The sequence below is a fragment of the Cupressus sempervirens genome, chromosome 5, assembly GCF_028749045.1.
Source record: "Cupressus sempervirens isolate cs-2001-9-10 chromosome 5, ASM2874904v1, whole genome shotgun sequence".
NCBI classification, from domain to species: Eukaryota; Viridiplantae; Streptophyta; class Pinopsida; order Cupressales; family Cupressaceae; genus Cupressus; species Cupressus sempervirens.
In genome coordinates this window covers 918,431,917-918,454,287 of record NC_143122.1, presented here as the reverse complement: position 1 = coordinate 918,454,287, position 22,371 = coordinate 918,431,917, and the positions used below count along the sequence as shown (strand labels likewise).

The following is a 22,371-nucleotide window of genomic DNA, read 5'->3' as shown; positions in this document are numbered from 1 at the left end:
ATATGATAGCTAGTTGAACAGTTATACCACGTCCTTTATTGAAATTCCATTCAGACTTGACCAACAATGCTTAACACTGACGCTTCCCATTCCCTCATTAACCACACTGTATTTTTGGTTTGAACGCTTCGATATTTCCAAACACTAAACACGCGTCCTGCGAGTCCGTAATTGCAAACATCAGGTCCAGTCGGGTCGTCATCAAATAACAGTTTATTGCTGACAGTGTGAAGACACATTTAGACGTTTCTAAATATATTTCTTCGTCATTCACTCGAGCAAGAAGAAAGCCAATAATCTGTTATGACAAGAAAACCAAATGTCTTGTCTTATGCTCCATTTTTACGCATTACATGTTTTTAATTCTTTGAAGTTGAACCATGACACATCAACATTATATATGGCAAGAGCCTATTTTCTTTTTTATTCAACATTGTATTGAACAACAGGATCGATATTCTGATTTCTATTTAACATTGGATTGAGTAACAAGATCAATATTATGATTTCTATTCAACATTGGATTGAGCAACATGATCATTATTCTGAGTATGTATGTTTATGTGTTTTGATTTCTTCTATTTTTGAAACTTTTATTGTGTTTTTTTTTCTTATTTTCAAAGCTCTATAATTTCCTTAATTTTTCTTAGAAACTTTGATAGAATAGAAATTCTTCTCAATTAGAAACATTGTAGATTTTTATTTCTTCCATTTTAGAAACTTTTATTGTGTAGCTTTTTCCTATTTTGAAATCTGCATAGTTTCCTTAAATTTTCCTAGAAACTTTGTTATATTAGAAATTCTACTCAATTGCAGATTTCTTTCTATTTCTTTCTCTTCATTCAAAACATTAGATTTTTAGAATTTAGATATTATGGTATTAATTAATCTGACTTCTTCATTAGATTATTTGAATCAATGATTATATTCCTCTATCTATTATTAAAATAACATTACAAAGCTATTTTAAAATAACATTAATAATGGTAATTGTTTGCAATTTTTATAATTATATGTTTTAATTTTTTATTTTTATTAATGAGTAGTAATCTTTTTAATAGATAGATCAATTTTAATATATAAAATTTTAGATTATACTATTTTTCATGTTATATTGTTATAATTTAGATATGCTCTCAAATTATTGATATTAGAAAACCTTATAAATTTGTTTAGATTTATTTACTATGTCGATTAATAATAATAATTGTTTGCAATTTTTTATAATTATATGTTTTACAACTTTTAAAATTTATTTAGATAAATAATTTGGTCTCGAGAAATATATTAGTATAAAATTATGATTTAGTTAAATTAATCTTCAAAATATTTTAACAAGAATAAAAAATGTAGTCGTAGATGGGTTCAACGTTGTTTTTAGATTTGATCTTGTAAGATTTTAAATCTGTATATAAGTGTTGCATTCTATGAACTATCATCATCATGTTGAAGAGTAGTAGATAGATTTTAGATCAACTACTTATATAGTATGGGTCATGTGAACTATTATCATGATGTTAAATAAAAGTAGATGAGATTTATATCAATTATAGCTCCTACAAACTATTATTAAGATTTTCAACAAAAGTAGAATAATTTTTAATCAACTAATTATATGCTATAGGTCCTATGAACTATTATTGTACTATTAAATATAAGTAGATGGATTTGAGATTAGCTAATTATACTATTATAGGTTTTATCAACTACTATCATGATATTAAATAGTAGTAGAATAATTTAGATAAGCTCATTATACATCATGAAGCAATTTATATCTAATACTTTAAGGAAACTCTTTAATAAAAATAGGAGTTGTTTTTTTAAGAAATAGAAAATTAATTTGAAACCAATCCATTATATAATTTATCAAACATCCAAGTTTAGATAAATAAACAAAGATACAGATGTACAATTATAATTAATTTATATATTTATAATGCATGATACATTAATTTTTATTAATGAGTAGTAATCTTTTTAATAGATAGATCATTTTTAATATATAAAATTTTAGATTATACTATTTTTCATGTTATATTGATTGATCAATATTATTGTATTGTTGTTATGCATCCTTTGAGAATAGACTTATGGGAAAATAATTTTTTATTGCTTGATAAAAAAAGAAAGTTTAAAATTATAGGTATCATTTAGTTATGTATTTTTAAAGAACAAAATTTATGAAAAAATAATTCTTAAAATCTTTGTTAGAATAGAAACTACATGGTCTCTAACTTGTCTTGTGATATATGTAAGAAGTAGGTCCTAGGCCTTAATATAATCTCTAATATTCTTTTCAAATTTTCTCAAATTTATAAATTTCAACCTTATATTAAAATAGATTAAAAAGTTCAATTAGATCTATCAACTAATTCTGAAAGATTAATACACATTTAAATGAAATGATGGATTAGGAAATTTAAATTTTATATTTAAGAATGTCTTTTAATTTTTATAAATTTTATTCTACTTATAAATTTCAATTTTAACGTCTATCAAACTATGAAAAAAATAAAAAACAATATTTCATTAAATATTATCTATTTTCTACTTAATATTTGACGTTAGGTTTTACTATTAAATTTTTAAATCAAAGATTAGAACATTATATAAATAATATTAATAAGATATAACGTTTTTGTTAAAAGAAATTAAATGCGTAGAATTATGTCAATAAGAAAGAATCAAACAAATCTTCTTCTCTTTCAAATACCAATTTATTGCTATATATGCATAGCTTAATTCTTGTCATTTTGATACTGACCATTTTTTATACTTACATTATAGATATCAGAAAAAAAATTAGCTACGGATGCTTAACAAAATAATTATGAGAACACTATCACAAGCCCACTTCTTCCAGACGACTTGGTGCAATCAAGCCAAATTGTTCAAAATTATTTGGATAGTTTGGGAACAATCATTTCTGAGTCTTGTAAAAAAATTACAGATGAAATTCATAATGCGAGCTTTCATTTTCGAGGTGTCCAAGATTCTCAAATCTTGCAGATGGGACAATATACAAAGGAAATTCATGACACATGGAAGAAATCATTTGGGTTCTTTGAATTTATGAAAGACATCTGCTATGATGAAGAGCACATTCATGGCGAAAATAACCTTTTCCTCACTGATGAATTCCACATGTTTTTGCATCACTATAATGAAATCTAGGAGTCATATTATTTGACATTATCAATTTATTTTATTAATTTGTCTGTTCGACTTATCAATTTTGATGAACATATGTTATTTTTCCTTTGTCTTAAATAAATTTAGTATATACATACAAGACTATTTGGTATTTAGTATATTTGTAGATCTTATCTACACAAAAAAGTTCCACCTATATGTATTTGTGAATTGCTAAACTATTAATTAGAAATGAATAAATATCTATCTTATCTAAAGTGCAATACCATTAAATTAATGTGATATTTTAAACCAATTTTATAAAAAATAATTTACTAAATCTACTATTTTTTTAATGTTTGGTTACAAATTTATTTCATAGAAATGAATAAATCAAGTATGAATTTCCAATCAGACCAAGAAAGAAGACAATACCAAATGGAGCAACAAAGAGCATACCAGAGAGAATACCAAAGAGAGTATCGTAGACAACGAGAAGAACAAATGACACAAGCTGAAAGAGAAGAAGAAAGAAGAAGGAAAAATGAAGTCCGACGACTAAATTATGCTAGAAGAAGGGCAGGATTGCTAATACAAGAATTGGAATTACAAAATAGGGATAGAATTCCTCGTCAACGAACATCTGATGAAGTATCTCATTTTGAAACACAAGGGAGACATGAAGTTGATTTTGAATAAGTGATAGGTACAATCAAGCATTACCTGTATTTGTGGAAATGAGTCACCAGAATGAAAATTCAAGAACAAAATACCGTGTTCCTGATCGTGAAACACCTCATCCTACAAGAAAAATAGGATAAATTTAGGTGGACAATGCAACAGAGAAAATATACAAAACCCAACTGTATTTCTTAAGAATAATTTCTATAGATCCCAAATGCAGTTTTGACAACAACTGGATAGCTTGAAAATGCCACAGATGTGTTATATTTGTCAAGAATGCTATCTACGAATGAATGTGGTCTGTACATCAGAAGGTCCAGTATGCAATACATATTGACCAGAAGGCTGTGATCAATCAGCCGCCTTCCACAGGCAATTTCTAGTGTAATTGCCCCAAAGCTGTACACGTCAGCTTCAGGACTAGTTTTCCCTATTATGTAGCACTCTGGAGCAACATACCCCCGCGTGTCTTTCACCATGGTCATATGGGAAGCCTCCTGGTTACGTTCCATCAGTCTCACCAAACTGAAATCACCCAACTTGGCATTGAAATCAGAATCCAACATTACGTTGCTTGCCTTCATGTCTCGATGAACGACATGCTAGTCCCATTCTTTGTGGAGATAAACAAGAGCAGAGGCAATGTCACAGGCGATACTATATCTTCAGCTCCAATCCAAGGTATCCTCCTCTTCCCCAAAAATGTGTTTATCCAAACTCCCATTTGGCAAGTACTCGTAGACTAGAAGTAACTCTCCCTTTTCATGGCACCATCCTAAAAGCCGTACAAGATTATGGTGTCTCAACCTGCTGATTGTTTAAGCTTTGGAGACATACTCCTTTCTTCCTTGTCTCGATCCTTGAGCTATTCTTTTCACAACCAGCGCGTCCCCAGTGCCGGGCAGGATTCCTTTGTAAATGCTATCGAAGCTGCCTTGTCCAAGCTTTTCTTTCTTGCAAAAATTTCCTATCGCGGCACTGAGCTCGGCGTAGGAAAAGCTTCGGGGGCCATGAAAATAGCATTCATCTAGCTCTGGATCACTTTCTTCCCTAGCCTTACCTTCTCTTCCCCTTTTTCTGAAATACTGCCACCAGTGAACAACTATGAAGCCACATAGGACCACAACAATGAACACTAATAGATTTGGGAGTGTTTTGTGATGTCAATTTGCATTTCGCTTTTTTTTTTGCATTATAGCCCGATGATGTCGCAATTGTGACGTCGTCGAGCTATAAGGCAAAAAAAAAAGAGGTGCATTACTCATTATCTGCTGCTGCCAAGAATTATCACTGCCTCCAAATCGCCAAATCGAGCACCCAAGGTATGGAAAAGTTTTTGCTGCTTCTTTCTCCTCCTTTTTCCTTTTTATATGCTCTGGAAAAAAACTTAGTAGGGACACTACAGAGATATTATCATAATGGCCCGCATTTGCTTTTCGCAAAGCCAAAATTCTTTCTTTAACATACTCGCTTACCTTGTCGCAGAGCTCCATGCCTATCATTAGGGTCAATGGGAAAATGGGTGAAAGCTGCACCGAAAGCCCACCAAAGCCGCAGCCAATATCTGCAAACCAAATTTTCTTTTCTTGACCAGTTGAGGCAGAACATGCGTTCGCTGGTTTCAAATCCTTAGAGTTCGAGACTTCATGTTCTTCTTGAGATTCGCCATTAGGGTTAGGCGCTGGAGATTTGTTGTCTTGGAGATGTTTTCCAGAGAAATATGAAGGAAAATGGTCGGCATAATTGAATTGAGCCAGACAGAGAGGTACAGGAAAGTGCGAATCACTAAGAGGATTGTTGTGAGCTCGCGCTTTATAAAAATGCTTCCTTGGATGCTTCACGGATGCGTAATGCTCTCTAGCATGCGACATTGCTCAAATTCGAGGGTTTTTCTTCACATTTCTTGACGAGATTGGAGAGAAGCTCTATGGTGAAGAATGGTTGTTGCAGAACCTCCTAGATGAATGGCTGTCGTAAAATGCCTCCCGTTGTCTTGTCATATTTCTTCAAGATCTTTGCAACCCCTTTGTAGTCATGGTCTCGCTCAATGGACAAATTTGACAAAACGGGGGTTTTGAATTTGAGAAAGGGGGAAAATTAGGGACATAGTCCATTATTAACCTTACATACCTTTGATAAACACATTCGAAAACCTTTTGTCTTTTCAGGAACCCCATATACATCTGATAAAAACATTCAAAAGCATTTCATCTCTTTTGGAACTATTGGAATACTTTCAACAACATTAGTGATACTAGATGATGCTCCAATAGGTCCAAGGCAGATGTTGCAATGACTAATACAAAATGAAGGTGTTGCAATATTTAATGTAGAGAGTCCGTTTGAACTTGATACTGGTATTGTGTTTTCTATGGAACAAATGAGAAGCAATTATTAGAAAATAAATAAAATTTAAACTGTTCAAATGCAGGAAAAAATTAAATGAAAATTTATTGCTTGTTAAATATACTTTTAGATGTAAAATGGAGGTTTTTTAGTGTGTTGATATTTAAAAAATCACATTAAGTATTATTGCTGGCATGTTATCATTGTCTTTTTATTATGATTAGTATTATTTTTCTATCTTCTTTGTGTCATCAATCAATAATATTTTTCTTTCATGTCATTTTAAGTTAGTATTTAATGCTGAAACAATACAATTATGTACAAGGTCTTGAAGGATTGGAGAACAATGAAGTCTATTCGAGCAATGTGTGAGAAGGTATATTTGAATTATTATATATTAATGTATTTGATTTAGAGCTCTACTAGAATTGATGTTTTGTTTTTAGATTATAGGCTTGTAATTGAGCTATTAACAATTTACAATACAGTTACAATTGGATTGAAAAAATGAATTACAAAACTGTCACATAAAATTAGATTTAAAATTTGATACATGCCCAAAAATCTTGAGGAAGATTTACCTTTAATTGTTAAAGCCAAAGGTTCTAGAGATCTTGATGAAATTTGACAATCATCATTTGATTTTAAATGAGTTGAATATTTTCCTTCAGAAAATGATTGGAACTGCTCCACATGCTCTAATATCTTACGAGCTGCCACTCCAGATTATTGCGACACTAGAAGTTCATATGCCAACAAAACCCCCTGCTTCTCTGTGTCCATTGGTTTCTTGATAACTGCAATCAAAAGAAAGAAAGAAAACACTTATGTTATAATCTATGATATCAAGTAATGTGTACATGGATTTATAGAAACTTACAGCAATATAAGCATATTCGGTACTTCTCAAAAGAACTATTTAACTGTGTTACAAAGAAGACATGCATACATGTTTCCTATAAGATTTCAATTTATGACCTCTCACCCATGAATTTAGCCTAAATGTATTAAATATAAAAAATAAATAATTTATTTGATTGAATTGTTAAGTAGCTGATTGAAATGCACCAAAATTACCCAATGGGAAGTCAGAGCTTGTCCTTTGTCGGTTCATCCTCAACGGCATATAAGAGCGTCTCCCACTTTTTAACAGCTGAGATGCAAATTGTATCATGTCAACAACCAATATTTTATCTCAAATAGCCAGAATCAAAGGCAATCATGGAGGGGAAAATGTTGTGTTGCCACCTGTCGTCCACCTGTAATTGGAAACTGTATGGGCGACCACTTAGATTCTGTAGTGCTTACAAGCACAATAAAAATATTCATGGAATAAAGGACACTATAACTTTTTAGCAATTTTAGAAGTACAATAGGTATTCATATGGAGGAGATATTTCTTACATATTTAGTATTCATTCTTTTATAAATATGAACAGTACATTTAGTGGTGATTGCATTTAGAAGATGTTTACAGAAAAGAACATTAGATCTTGCTAACCTCTTTAAAGTGAGAGCTACCATCATCTATATCCCTTCTTGCCCTCTTCCTCATGCAATCTTGCTCTGCATTTTGCATGTTATTTGCTTCCTCTTCAACCTCTTTAAAAGTGCGCTTCCTAGAGATATATGAGTTGAACCATTTTAGTGCATACTCTCTAAGAAGACAACTCTTTTCATTATCTCCTTTGCAACTGCCATTACCCTCTTTGAAATTCTTAACAGAGTTATTTCCTAATTTTGTTCTTTGTGCAATGTGATGCTACAGTAAATGTTTCTTCTTTGTTTGAAATCTAAATTTTATGTAGAATGAATGTGTGTTTCCAAGTTTCCTCTTCTATTTCACAAAGATCGCACCTTTTCCACTGTGGGTCTGAACTTTTTAGTTGCAAATTGATCATCTACATAAGCTTCGTCAGGAAAAAATAATCAAACAACAGATATCCGCTGTTAAATTTTGTGGTTTCTAATTTGAACTGCCTTTTCTAATCCAAGTGATATGGCCTTTAGGAATACAGTTTTGCAGCATATATCCACCTGAAATTAAGCATTTTTACAGAAACAATTATTGGCAAATAATTGTATTATGATTTATTTGTGGTTTTCACAGTCTGTTCGGTTTTCGTCCTGTAAAATAATCACTCGTCAGCGATTGGAAAAATTGGCTTTCCAAAAAGTCATTAAATAGAATGCCAACCGAATCTTAGTCTTGAAATAATGTAGCTCAGAAATAACGGCCGACATTTGAAGACTTAAAACTTTTATTACTCTTAAATAGAAAACCTTCATTTGAAATCTAAGTTTCCCTCTTTGTTTTCATCTCTCTTTTATTAATTTCGCCAATCAATTTTTTCAATCCTGAAGTTCATATATTTTCACTTTTATTTTTGTTTTTATTTTTAGAGTTATTATTATTTTTAGTAATTTTATTATTCTAACTATTTATCAATAATAATAATATATATTTTTTCTATTAAGACAGTTTAATAAATATCTACATCACGAGTTCAGAGTTCCGAAAAGAAAAAGAAAAAGAAAAGGACTTTTCACACCCCCTTGAATATACACAATTACAAAATTAGGGGGTGACGGTATCAGTTCTTTTTAACTAGCTATACTTAGACTACAATCCATTTTCATTACAAATATTAGCAAATTTATAATCTAAAAATTCACTATTGAAATTGACCCCATCCATCCTTGACGTTGAACACCTCTGTGTGAGCCACTTGATCAGCTTCACTCTGTCTATTATCTTGATTGGGCATTGTATTCCAACCATCATGCTACACTAGTCCCTGCTCTTCATGATTATGGACTAAACCTCCACTAGATTGCTGATCAGCTCCCCAACCGGATTGAACAACATCAACCTGATCCTCCTCTTGATTATACATATTTTCCCAACCTGTTTGAGGAAGCTCAGTTTGAGGGACATCTTGCAACTGACATTCACTAATATATTTGTTCAATTCGTCCATTTCTATTGGAGCCAAGAAGGATTGGAATCCTGAAACATAGTTTGCAGCTTGAACTTGATCTTTCTTTATCATTGAGCACCCTTCATAGATTAGCCTCATCAAGTCTGATCTTTTGATTTGAAGAACCAATGATACTTGTGACATAATATTAAAATGGGTGAGTTTAAAATTAAACTCAGTAAGCTTACTCCTCTCGGCTTGAAAGATTTCTTTATTCCCGTCCTTCCATAGAATCCATAACACCTCAATAGTCAGAACAAACCAAAAACTATTGAATTTAGAATCAAATCTATCCACATATCCAGCAAGGATCTCTGACTAGGAAAAACTATTAATACAGTTCTACTTACATGGAGACCCCAAAAAAATAGACCATATCTTACGTGCATATAAACATTCAAAAAATAGGTACTCAAAAGACTCATGAACATTACAAATATTACAACACACAGGAGCAAGACCAATTGATGAAAGGACTTTCCCAAGAGCTAACTTCTTAAATAAGAGCAACCACTTGAAAAAAAGTTTTTTTTTTGCTCTGCTTTACTTTTTGACATGTATTCAAAGAAAAAAGACCAAATAGAAAAAGGCTTAATTTTCCCCCAACACTGAGACACCCTGGCTATGAGAGAGGAGTCATTTTTCATACAGAGATAAACATTTTTGGTAGTACTTTCTGACAACAGATTACCATTAATCCATTTAATCTTCTTTAAGGATCCATTAGCATCTAACAATTCTTTTGGCTTACAACTAAGCATTGCTTTCTTAATAAGGGTATATGTCTTTTTTTGCGAGTCAGGAATGTTAAATCTATATTTGATATCCTCCCACTCCCTTAGCTGCCCACCATCCATAATGTCCTGTATCAACGAGATCCCCTTTAAGTTCCAAGCCTTGGCTAAACAACTCTGTGTTAAAGCCAAAGGTTTACCATTATAGGAAAGCCCCCACCAAATAGATCTATCTTTGACCAGATAGTGTGGAGGACCTCCTACTGCTCCAATTTGCAAATATCCTCCTCTTCACATGCATAAAACAGAAATGAAAATATTATAATCTATCATAACAATGGTCTTTATGTAATGCGTATACTACCATAGTCCATACACAATTTTGAAAGACTACAATCAAAATCTAGACTCATATAATTGTGATCTCTCTAGCACTATGATGTCGTTTAATATGTCTTGCTAACACTTGTAAATTTTGTTCCTTTTGCCATGTCATATAATATGTCTTGCCTTGCAGCTTATATGTTTTGAAATTGTTGTTAGGCCTTATAGCTTGTATGATTTGATTGTTGGAGAGCTTCTACAGCTAAGCAAGAAGGCCATTGCACGAGTTATATAGCCGCACACTCATGTATGAAAATTGCATATTTTTTAATCTAATGTATATTTTAACTAGACTTTTAGCTTATATGTTTTGAAATTGCTGTTAGGCCTTGTAGCTTGTATGATTTGATTGCTGGAGAGTTTCTACAGCTAAGCAAGAAGGCCATTGCACGAGTTATATAGCCGCGCGCTTGGGTATGAAAATTACATATTTTTTAGTGGCTTAATGTTGTAAGGTCTCTTGAAATAAGACCTTCAGGCGGTTGGTCAAAGTTTTACAAATAATCTTATCCAAAAATTTGCCTAGAGCAATTGATTGAATGTTATAAAAGGTGATTGGATTAAATGTCATTATATCATTATATAGGTTGATCTCCCCAGGGAAGTACATGATATGAACCACAACAATTCAAAGAATATAGTTTTCGAAGTGGAGGAACATGGAGGTGCAAATATCCAAGGTGAAGACAATGATCCCATGGAAGATGACGATCATGCGCTAGAAAACACAATTGAAGATGATGGTATAAATACATTGATCCATGACACATTTAGTACAAGAATATCTGATGATGATGATGATGATGATAGCCTCGATGTACCTCTACTTGAGAAGGCATACAAGCCCCTATATAAAGACTCCCAAACAACTCTTCTCTCTGTTGTATTGTTGTTGTTGAACTTGAAGGTTATGAGTGGTTTATCCAACATAACTATGTCACGTATGTTAAGGTATGTCATATATGTCTTTATAGTTAACAAAGGGTGAATAATGTACCACTAATATTGTTTATATTAACAACTTATATTTTTTCCTGTAGATTGATAGGCGAGTTTCTGTTACCATCATCAAATATTCTACCTTGCTCATATCGAGAATTATCTACTATTATGAAAGATATTGGAATGGAGTATCAAGCAATACATGCTTGTCCCAATGATCATATTATATATTATAAAGAATATGAATTTGCAACACAATGCCCTGTATGTCATACGAGTAGATATCAAACAGATCGACTAACAAAAAAGGTGCCTCAAAAGGTTCCTCGTTACATCTCCATTATTCCACGGATGCGACAATTATTTAGGTGTAGTAGCTTGGCTCAATTTATGGATTATCATGCACGCAATAGAAGTTGAGATTGAACAATTTATGGCTACATTTGTATATTGCAAACAATCTTGATTGGATGACGGTATGGATTGAACGATGTCAACATTCTGGTTAGACATTAACATGGGAAGTTGTATCTTCATTGGTTAAAGAAGCTCATCGTAATGGAGATTCTAATGTTACGCAAATGGAAATAGATTTAGCATGTGGTTTAAGAGATTTCTAGGTAAGTACAAATTTATTAATCACCCGTATGTTTATCAACTCATGATACAATAATTTTGACATGTTTCACATATTATTGCAGGTTAAACACCACAAGGCTATGTTCTATAATGGTCAAAAATTTCGCGTCAAAGTGTTGGATGACATGAAGAAAACTTGTGATTCAGGAATAACTACAGCCTTTCAAGTGACTAATATTTCATCTAGAAATGACTTACATCCTCGAGAGTCTAAAAATTGATACTATGGCATTTTGGATGATATACTAGACTGTGATTTTAGTTCCTTCAAATTAGTACTTTTCATTGTCAAATGGTACAGGCTACGACTTAATCCAAATGATCTTGATAGAACTGTTATTGAACATGATAATGGATTTACAATGGTTAATACAAGGTCATTTGAGCCAGTTGGGGATGAGCCCTATGTTCTTCCAAGCCAATGTGAGCAGGTATTTTACTCAGAGGTTCCACATAAATCGGGTTGGTCATTTGTTGTTAGACATGAATCGAGAGGAAGGCCAATAAAGTATAATGCGATAGAAGAAGAAGATATCAAAGAAGTAGAAGATGATGTAGATGTTACTACTGATGATGATGATGAAGATGAAGATGATGTTGATGTTGATGATGATGATGACAATGACGACGATGATGATGTTGAGGATGATGATGATGATGAGGAGGATGATGATGATGATGATGATGACGATGACGAGGATGATGATGATGAAATTTAGAGGTATGCTAATAGAAATAGAATAGAATACTGCTAATCTAAATTAACTATTAATATAAATTAATTAAATAAAACTATTTAAAACACATATTGATGCGTGAATGTATTGAGCCTTATTTTCTTTCAGGTCAAAAGCATTTGTAAGTGTTTAGTTTAGAAAAGGGAATTCATTAAATATCTATAAAAGGGAGTTGTAACTAGAATAATATCTATAATGTGAGCCTGATTTAAGTGTTATATTGTGTACCTTTTAATGTTTTTAACTTTTATGTGATGCTTATGATGGATGTGATTATGATTATGATGTGATTATACTCATGATAATTGAATTACATTTGTAGGAAACTGAACCCCTTTCAGGAGCATCCCGCATAGTCTCATGGATCGACAAGTATGGGTCAATACTCCTTATAGACAGTCTATTTAATACACTTATCAATAGTAAGATTGATGTCTTCTAAGATCTCTCCTATTTGCAGGTAGCAGTGAATAGGTATTTTTCAGAAGTGTCTTCCTCGAGTGAGGGAAATATAGGAATAGAAGAGGAAAGCGAGAGATACAGTTTATCTAGAATAGGGAGATTAACTAGAGGTCAAAGGACTAGAAGGAAATTCAATAAACGCATGAAATTTTTCCTTTCTCAAGGGGGGTCATGTTCTTATGACGATGAGATGGAAGGTGACATCGACGTGCCCTTGAGGTACCAACATCTACAAAAACATTGGGTACCCAAGGAACTTCCTCCAATAAACACTGATTTTTGTGTTAACGAGAGGATATATCGCATAGCACCATCATCATTACATGGTTTGGGCCTATTTTATATGGACGGCATAAAGGTGTCTTACAACAAAGTTTCTGAATTGATGGAGTATGTTGGACCATGTTATGATTACAAAAGTTGGATGCATATTGTTCAATATAAAAAAAGTATGCGTAGGTATTCCCTCTCAGCAAATTATATACAGCAGCAAGACAATAATCAAAGTAAAAAAGTGGCTATATACATTGATGGAAGGCCAAAAGAAATAGGGAATATTGCGGGTTTTATAAATAGTACATGACCCGAGTCAACTATAAAGCAACCTAATTGCATATTTGAGGCGCGCGAGGGAAATCGTGTATTCATCTGTGCGATAAAAGAAATACGTGTAGGGGAAGAGCTTCTTATTGATTACAATTTGAACCACATAGATACAAATGAGACTACTATCATGGGGGTGGTACATACTATTAAACCAACTTCTAATCAATGATTCCAACATACCATTTAGTCAATAAATTTTTGGCTAACATTTTTATAGTTGATCTTTGACACAAGGGCACAATATGGAGCAACCGCCTGGAGGGGATGCTAGCGATGTTCCCGGCTCATCTACACATGAGCAGGTAAAACTCATTGTAATTGTGCAAACTAGATAGAAGCAAAATGTTATTTTTTTAATGTTGTTTTCTTCATTGTTTTGGAGTAATTTTGATAATACTAATACTATTGTTGTCACAGAGGGCCAGTGGTCGGAGGGAGGGAAAGGAACCTGCACTCCCTCAGCAGTCCACCCCTAAGTAGGACCCATTTTATATTGATTTAGCAGAGACCGATGACCCGATCGGTTTGATTAAAAAGTTGCTAAAGAAAATTGGCAGAGAAATTATATGTTTGGCAACCATTAAGCCTACTACTCCGGGAATAAAAAATAGGGCATCTGAATTGTTGCACACCTCTGAAACTTTAAAAGTAAGTATTAATGAAATTTTTAATTATAACAAGAGTTCAATAATAGTTTTTATGTTATGCTCTTTTATGCCATTAATTAAAATATGGATGTGTTGTCTTTACAAAGTTTTTTGCATGATTTCAAGCCCCATTCCCACGATGAGGGTGTTGCAGGTGGTTCAGGTAGATCGCATGTTCCATTCCACACTTGTGTTTTCCATTGAATATAGATAGAAATTATCATAATCATTGACAATACATGCAATTAAGACTGAATTTATGCACGCGTTCTATATTTATGCATGCTCTAACAATTTTATTCTTTAGCTTCAGATCCTATGATGACACCGCCTCCATCCAGGACAACCACAAATCTCTTTCTGACTGCTGAGTCGACAACACGCAGTTTACATGCATCGACTATTGTACCATCTACTGGTACACAAATCCCTCTTTTTCTCTCTTTTATCATGCACATGGTGTCAATGTATAATAAAGTAACAATTGATTTGCAATATCTTTCATTTTTACATTTAAAATATTCAAAATTTAGCAAATGAAATGATTTATCCCAAACAAAAACAAAATGAAATGACTTATCCCAAACAGAAACACAAATGAAATGACATTCCCTAACAAAAACACAAATGAGAAGCTGTGCCTGGTTTGCAAATAGAAAAATGTAATCATAAACAAGAAACTGATATGTTTGAAAGCTTAAAATAAAAAAAATCTTTAGAACTTAGAAACAAAATAGTAAAAAAAATGTTCTGTTGATATTAGGCATTAAATGCCAAGGTGAAAGGCAGGATGTATTATAGAATCTGCAGAACAGATTAGAGTTGAATCTGGGACCCAGAATTTATTTTCTCTTTGAAGATTTAGCCTCTTTAATAGGTTAGCTAAACAATCTGTCATGTGTGCAATCTCACAAGTATGCTGCAAAATAGCACAATCTCTAGCAGAAGGGTACAAAGATGAGGTAAAGTTAAACAATGGCAAGAGACAACACCTTTGCCGCAAAATATATGAAATGAAGTCCCTTTCAAAGTCACTAATGTTGTCCAACACTTGCTGTTAAAATATATTAAAAAACTAAATGGCGAGTTTGATTAATTACAGCTAGAAATACAGAATTGAGCAGTGCCACAAATGTGGGCACCAATCGACAGAGACAGAAACAAACAGTGAAATACCTTTACAAATTTGATTCCATTCTTTTCATTTGAGATTAGGGTAAGCATAATTGTTGGTTTTTTTATACTTTTCTTTAATTTATTTGTAATTTATAACGTGTTTAGATGTAATTTGAAATAATAGATTTAGTCATTTAATGATGAAGAACCAAAGGGATCAGAGCTTTAAACTATCTTTGTATCGCTATCCACTTTATCGGTATGTACAAGGATACTTTTAGCATTTTAGGATATGGGCAACCCTTAATGCCCAACGAGCAAGGAGATGGTTGAATTGATGTCTCTTTTGAATTGACTTGATTAGTTAGTTGATGTTGATTATTGGAACAACTAATAATAAAAGAGGGTGATCCTTGCAGATGTAGATAAAGTAAAAAACCCATTTCTCTTTGCCATAAATATCTCCAAATTTCTCTTTGCAATAATTTATCTAAAACAGGTTAATTTATCTGAACTTATGAAACTTATGAAACTTTTTGCAATAGGAGCTATAACATCATTCCATAGATTTTCCTATGTTCCTAGCACGGGAGCGGTGAAGGATGTCATATTGATCGTCAGCGACGATGAAGGCATTCCATTAAAAGTAGCCAAAGTTCTAGGTACTTTAAAGTTATTATTCTATAGTGATATAATAGTAATTTAGTTTTTGATCACTCTTCATCAACTAATGATCCCATGATTTTTTTGTAGGGAATGATGTTTTTTGGAAAAAACTTGGTGATGAGTGTTTGCGAATATTCGGGCCCACCGTGCGTACCTGGTAGAACATCATATCCTAACTAAAACCCCAAACCACTATTTTGATTTCATATCATTGCTAGAATAGTTTTCTTTTTCATCCATTTCTTGAACTATATTAAAGGTAGCTTCACTTCAGTTATGAGTCTAACATGGTTTTTTTTACTTAAAAGGTGGAATCAACAAGACAAAAAATTGAAGGATGATCTTCTAGAGAGCATGACCCAACTCTTTGGACCTCGTGCATTCGAGAGAAACAAGCTCCTTGAAAAAGCTGGTTTATGTTTGAAGTATATTAGGGACCAGTATAGAAAAAATTTATGGGATAACCCTAGGTACGAGCGTCCGCCCTATGTTCCTGAGGCTGAGTGGCAGGCTCTGATTTTGGATGGAAAGTATAAAGCTAACAAGAAAAATACAATTACACCAGTAGAGAGTACACCGCCAAGGTATGTGATACTATTGAGAATGTAATTATGTACTAATTAACCTCTATATTTATATTATGTAACATATTTCAAACTTTTCATAGATTGCCTGACACATCAAAGGCAACAAAGGCAAGACTAGAAAAGCACGGGATACACAAGCTCGGCTCTGGTGGTTTTTTGAAACTTCAAGCACGAGTTGTAAGTATTCTTGATCCTCAACTTTTGCAACTTTTGTATTTCCTTTTGATATTTTAACTACCCTCCATTGGTTGATGAAAAAATTCAAGTAAAATTCACCATACCACGCAAAAATGCAGGGCTCAGAGTTCACGAGATGCCTCACAGAAGAGGATAAGAGAATTGGCTTCCAACAAGCCTATAGAGCCATGGCTGAACGGCTATGACCTGAAATTAGTGTGGAAGGTTTTAATAATGATTCATCTGAGTCATAGGTAAATCAGCTAAATGAAATTTATTTCAAATTGAATACTTTACCAATTAGTCTATTTGATGTTAAGCAAGCAATGATAACAATGCGTAGGATGTTGGAATGCAGCTTGACGATCCTTCTACACAATCTGTGAATGCTGAAGGTTCGCATGATGTGCATCCCAATGGTGGAGGTATACATTTGCTATTAAATTTTTTATATGTAATTGCAATTGGTGTTTGGATTAATGTAACATTTTGTATAGCAGCTGTAGAGGATTGAGGCATCGATGTTCATGAGTGTGTTGACATTGAGTCTAGACAAAATGATGTGGTTAGATCAGGTAAAGAGCGCCACAGTTATGTTATTTAAAATAATTGAATAATTGTAACAATTATAATAAATTATTTTTAATTTAACTCTTTTATTTGTTATTGCAGAGGACCCCCCTTTGCAACATCATATGAATTTGAGATCATCAAGAATAGAGAAAGGAACTGATGAGGGGGGAATTGATGATGACACTGATGCTCCTCTTAGAGCTTACATAGAACAAAGAAATAGAAAGAAAAAAAAGAAATGATTGTCATCTACATACCTTAATTGATAATGATTGAATTTCATGTCTCAATGAATTTAATTATGTGCTAATGAATGTTCATGAATTATGTGTTAATGCAAAATATTGATGAATGTTGTGTGTTTATGAATCTCATGTGTTAATGAATGTTATCATGTGATATTGATTGAATGTTTCTTAGGTGATAAAGTGGTGACTCTGTGCTCCCTTATTGCCTCTGTTTGAGTAGTCTCTTTGTTTTTAAAATAATAGCATTGACATCTTCCTATGAGATCAAAGCCTCAACATCTTAAAAATATTGAAGAGAGTTTTTGCTGGAGCAAAAGAGGCTACATCTCCTCTTGAACTTGCAAGAGTCAATTGTGGCGATGAGTTTGGACTAGGTGGACTAGGTCCATACTATCTAGGACTTTTGGACCTTATCTAGGATGTAGGCTCACTTTATCTATGTTGTTGAATCATGGAATAAGTGGCATTGGATGACAAGGCAAAGCAAACTAGGTGGGTTGGCAACCTTAGTCACAGATCATGGTCCCAACAGACATCAGAAAACCCAAGAGTCCAAGAACTACTAAAATGCCAAGCTTCTAGAATTAATCTGGGTGATTAGTAAGCTACATTTTATCTTACTCTCCCCTATTTCGTCAATTGGTTTCCTATATTTTCTCTAATAGTTTACTTGTAGACATGTATGTAAAACTTAGAAGCCTGCATATATGATTAAATTTGTGGGGAGCTATTTTTAATTCTTTCCTAAATCTCAAAATGAATTATTGTAAAATTTTGTTTTGAAAACAATTTGTATATCTCTCAACTCCTTTTATCAAAAATGTTAATTTTTTGTTTCTATATTCTCTTGTACTCTACAAGAGAATAGTAGAGAGCTTCCTTAGAAGCCTTGGGTAAAATAGTTGATGATGCTATCTTGGTGCCTATTGTTTTACAGGCACTACCATTCAGATACAAGGCATTTGTGACAACATTGAATGTCACGAAACATATTCCCAGTTTTGAGGAACTAGTAAATCTCCTCCAAAAGGAAGAGTCTATAAGCCAAGATTGTGGTGAGGATGAAGAAGCCTATGAAGCAATTTGGTGGACTTCCCAACATCATTTGCAGAATCAGCTACATATCTTGATGAAGATTGGAGAATAGTTAGAATCCTTTTTCAAAAAGATTTCTGAGTTGAGAGCTTCACAAGCTTTTTTTAAAACAATTAACGATGCTATCTTAAGACCTACTGTTTCACGGGCACTGCCATCCATATACAAGGTGTTTGTATGTCCCCTTTTTGGTATATATGAGACACTACTAAAAATATACAATTCCTACTTAAATTATTGTTTTATTGATCCAATTTTAATTAACAAGTAGTAAATAATGCAAATGATTCAAATATACAAAGGCATACACAATTATGATCAGAATGAAATGTCTTCCTGGTAAGTCCAAATGCAAATGCTGAATTTCTGTACAGTATAGAATGTAGCATACAAATAAGCGAAGGCTATGCCAAATATAACAATGTAAAAATATGCTCAATAACCTGAAGGGCTGTCTCTGATCTCTCTATTTAATCCATGCTGCAAATACACATTGGTATGGTGTTCATGGACGGAGATAGGCTGTCTCTGGTATATCTTTGAATGGCTTATGCACTCATTCTCTGGATTGTGAACCTGTCTCTAATATGGAAAATATGGTTTATGCTTCTCTAATGGATGTTGTCTCTGATATACAGTTAAATAACTTGTACCAGTGTTTGTGGTAGTAACCTTCTATGCTCCTAAGTCGAGCACTTTCTGCAAGGGAATATATAATTTATCAAACATTAATTCTTCACTTCCTCTTGGAGAGCTGATTGACCTGTATATATATGTGCATCAAACTATGAAATTGTGTGGGTGGAAAGATGCCACCCTTCATAACAATTGCTAATTATATTGTTACCCAATAATCATTCATGATTATTCAGTGAACTAATCATAAGTGATTATTGCTAACAATTGCCAGCCGATTATGCTATTAATCATGAATCACTAATTGCCAGGTGGATAATACTATCAGCGTATGTTATTGTACTATGGTAAACTTATAAGGCCGATATATGAATCGAAAGTGATGGCCGATCATATTTTTCTCTAGTCTAATGATGTATGGTGATTCATTAGTCTTATGATCTATGGTTATTGTTGTATTAGATCTGATGATTTTCCTTTTTTCAGAGATATGTGCATACTTATATGATGCTTAATGAAATGTGGATTGGAATGCAATAATGTTACAATGATAACATGATGTGGATGATGCATGATAATGATGCATTTACATCTAGATGGATGTGTCTATATATGTTGTGGGTGTCATGAATATATGTATGCATGTGATGGAACATCATAAATGGATGCATTTATGTGGATGACAATGTATGTATCATGAGTGGATGCATATCTGTGGATGGAAATGCATATGAAGTTCAATACATATCATGATGATTATCACATAATGGTTGCTACCAGTAATCAAGTCATTGGTCCATCATGCAGCTCACTAGCATCGACGATATAGACAAGTGATTATCCGAAGTTCACTTGTACATAGCATCAAGGTTAAGTGTCTCCATGGTGGATGGGTGCCTTGTTGATCAATTCTAACTATTATGCGAAGATGCAGATAATGTACAAGACAAGGTATGCTTCTGATCAAAGAATACATTCTTACAATATAAAAAATACATTGTACGAGACAAGATAATGTACGAGACAAGGTACATGATCAAAGAATACATTCTTACAATATAAAAAATTACTTGTTTATATTGTAAGAATGTGTTCTTTGATCATATAATTTATCAACATTCAATTTTTTGGATTTGTGGTTAGATGAGTTCAATTTTTTAATGGCTTTGGTAGGCAGAAAGAGAACTTTTGGTTTAGATTTTTGTTTAAACATCTTAGTGTAATATGCTTGTTTAAAAATTTCTTATTTTTCATAAACAAAATGTCACAGTTTAGAAAGTGTATTTAATTATTTTATTTATGTTGCAATAAATTATGGATAGTAATTTAAAGGTCAAGTAATTTTTAAAAAATTATTAGTTTTGAGCCAATATTTTTTTTTGGTTTAACTTCCACATCCGTCGCAAATGCAACGGGGTTGTCATCGCATGTATAGCAACCCCGTCGCAATTGCTGGGGATTCTGTCGCTATTGCGACGACAACCCCAGACATTGCGATGGGGTTGCCGTACATGCGACGGCAACCCCGTCGCAATTGGAGTCGCAATTGCGATGGCTGTGGAAGTTAAACCAAAAATATATGGCTACATAGCGATGGATCGGTGTCGCAAATGTGACGGAAACCCCATCGCAATGTCGACGGAAAGAAGAGGAATTGTGACGGGGTTGGTGTGACAATAAGGTGGTTGCAGAGCGACAGATGGGCATCGCAAATGCGACGGCAAGGGTAGACGTCGTAAATTGTGACTAAATAACTACGACATCTATGTCTGTCACAGTCATGACACAATTCTGTCGTAATTGTGACACATAGCCATCGCAAATCGGTGCCGAATCTATTAGTGGAAGAACACGCATATCAAATAATCTTTCACAGAAAATCTATTTGCATTGCTATTTCTAAGTAATTCACCAGGAAGTCCGACTCCCCACGAATATTCAGAAGTAAAATTCCAAACTTTTACGGTGTGCGTATCTGTGTACTCTCCAGTGGCAGCTGAGAAGCCAATCTTGATGTACTCTGGTAGACAGTTGCTCAGATCTATTGTGTGGTTAAATAGAGGGATTTTGGGTTTAGAAGAATTATACCAGAGAAAGAAGTGCGGAACCTTTTCTACACCGTCATAATCCACCCAGGCATCCCATGTCGCGTTTGTGAGATTTTGGTGTGTAGAGCGATTAAATACACTGGATGTATTGACCATAAAAATGAACTTCAAGAAAATGCTATTGACGTCAATCCCAAGATGATTGTCGTCAGGATCCCAATCATTGTTGTATGTATCAAACTCCACAGCAACCATCTGATAAGATGATTGTTTAAAGCTTTCCTCATTAAACAAGCCAAGTTCGAATGGTGCCATGAAGAGCGCAAGTCCATCTCCATGATTATCGTATATTTCATTGTTCAGATCAATATTGAATTGAAAGTAAGTTGAAAAATTGGCCAGAGCCCCAGTAGACCTATTCCATAGCAGAATACGGTCAGTATAATATGCCCAGCCGGAACTGTTCTTAAGGTTCCCTGATGCTTCATTTCGTGTAAGCTGCAGAGCTCCTTGATTACTCTCATGATATGTGGCATCATTTTTCCTTTCTATACCTGTTAGAGGAGGGAAGCTAAAAGCAAAGTTTCCTAGATGCGACGATAATAGGAAAAGAGCAACACAGGTTAAGAAAAGGAAGGCCCATGTAGGGTGAGTGAATTTGGCCATCCTAATATATGATTTAGATGGTCTCTAAGGGTAATTTGTTAGCAATTATATATTGTAGTGCCTTTCATAGGAAGAAGGCTATTGCAATTGTTCAGCCGATTCCATTTTAAGATAGGAACGAACACATAGGCCTCTCTCTTCATTATTATCTTACAGGATTAGGACCTGCTGATTCGTTAGTCAGGATGGACCTTCGATGGCCTGCAGGTTTCATCGAGCTCTTCATGGACGTAGGGATCAGAGCCCAAGAAAAATCTTTTTG

At 33.5% G+C, this 22,371-nt stretch overlaps 1 protein-coding gene across 1 annotated transcript; it reads right to left on the bottom strand.

Annotated features, from left to right (window-relative positions):
• Positions 1-21,233: 21,233 nt before the first annotated feature.
• On the bottom strand, positions 21,234-22,109 carry LOC149558915 (bark lectin-like). Its single transcript, XM_089831113.1, has one exon. It carries the CDS (start codon positions 22,107-22,109, stop codon positions 21,234-21,236), a length of 876 nt encoding a protein of 291 aa, XP_089687239.1.
• Positions 22,110-22,371: the final 262 nt, after the last annotated feature.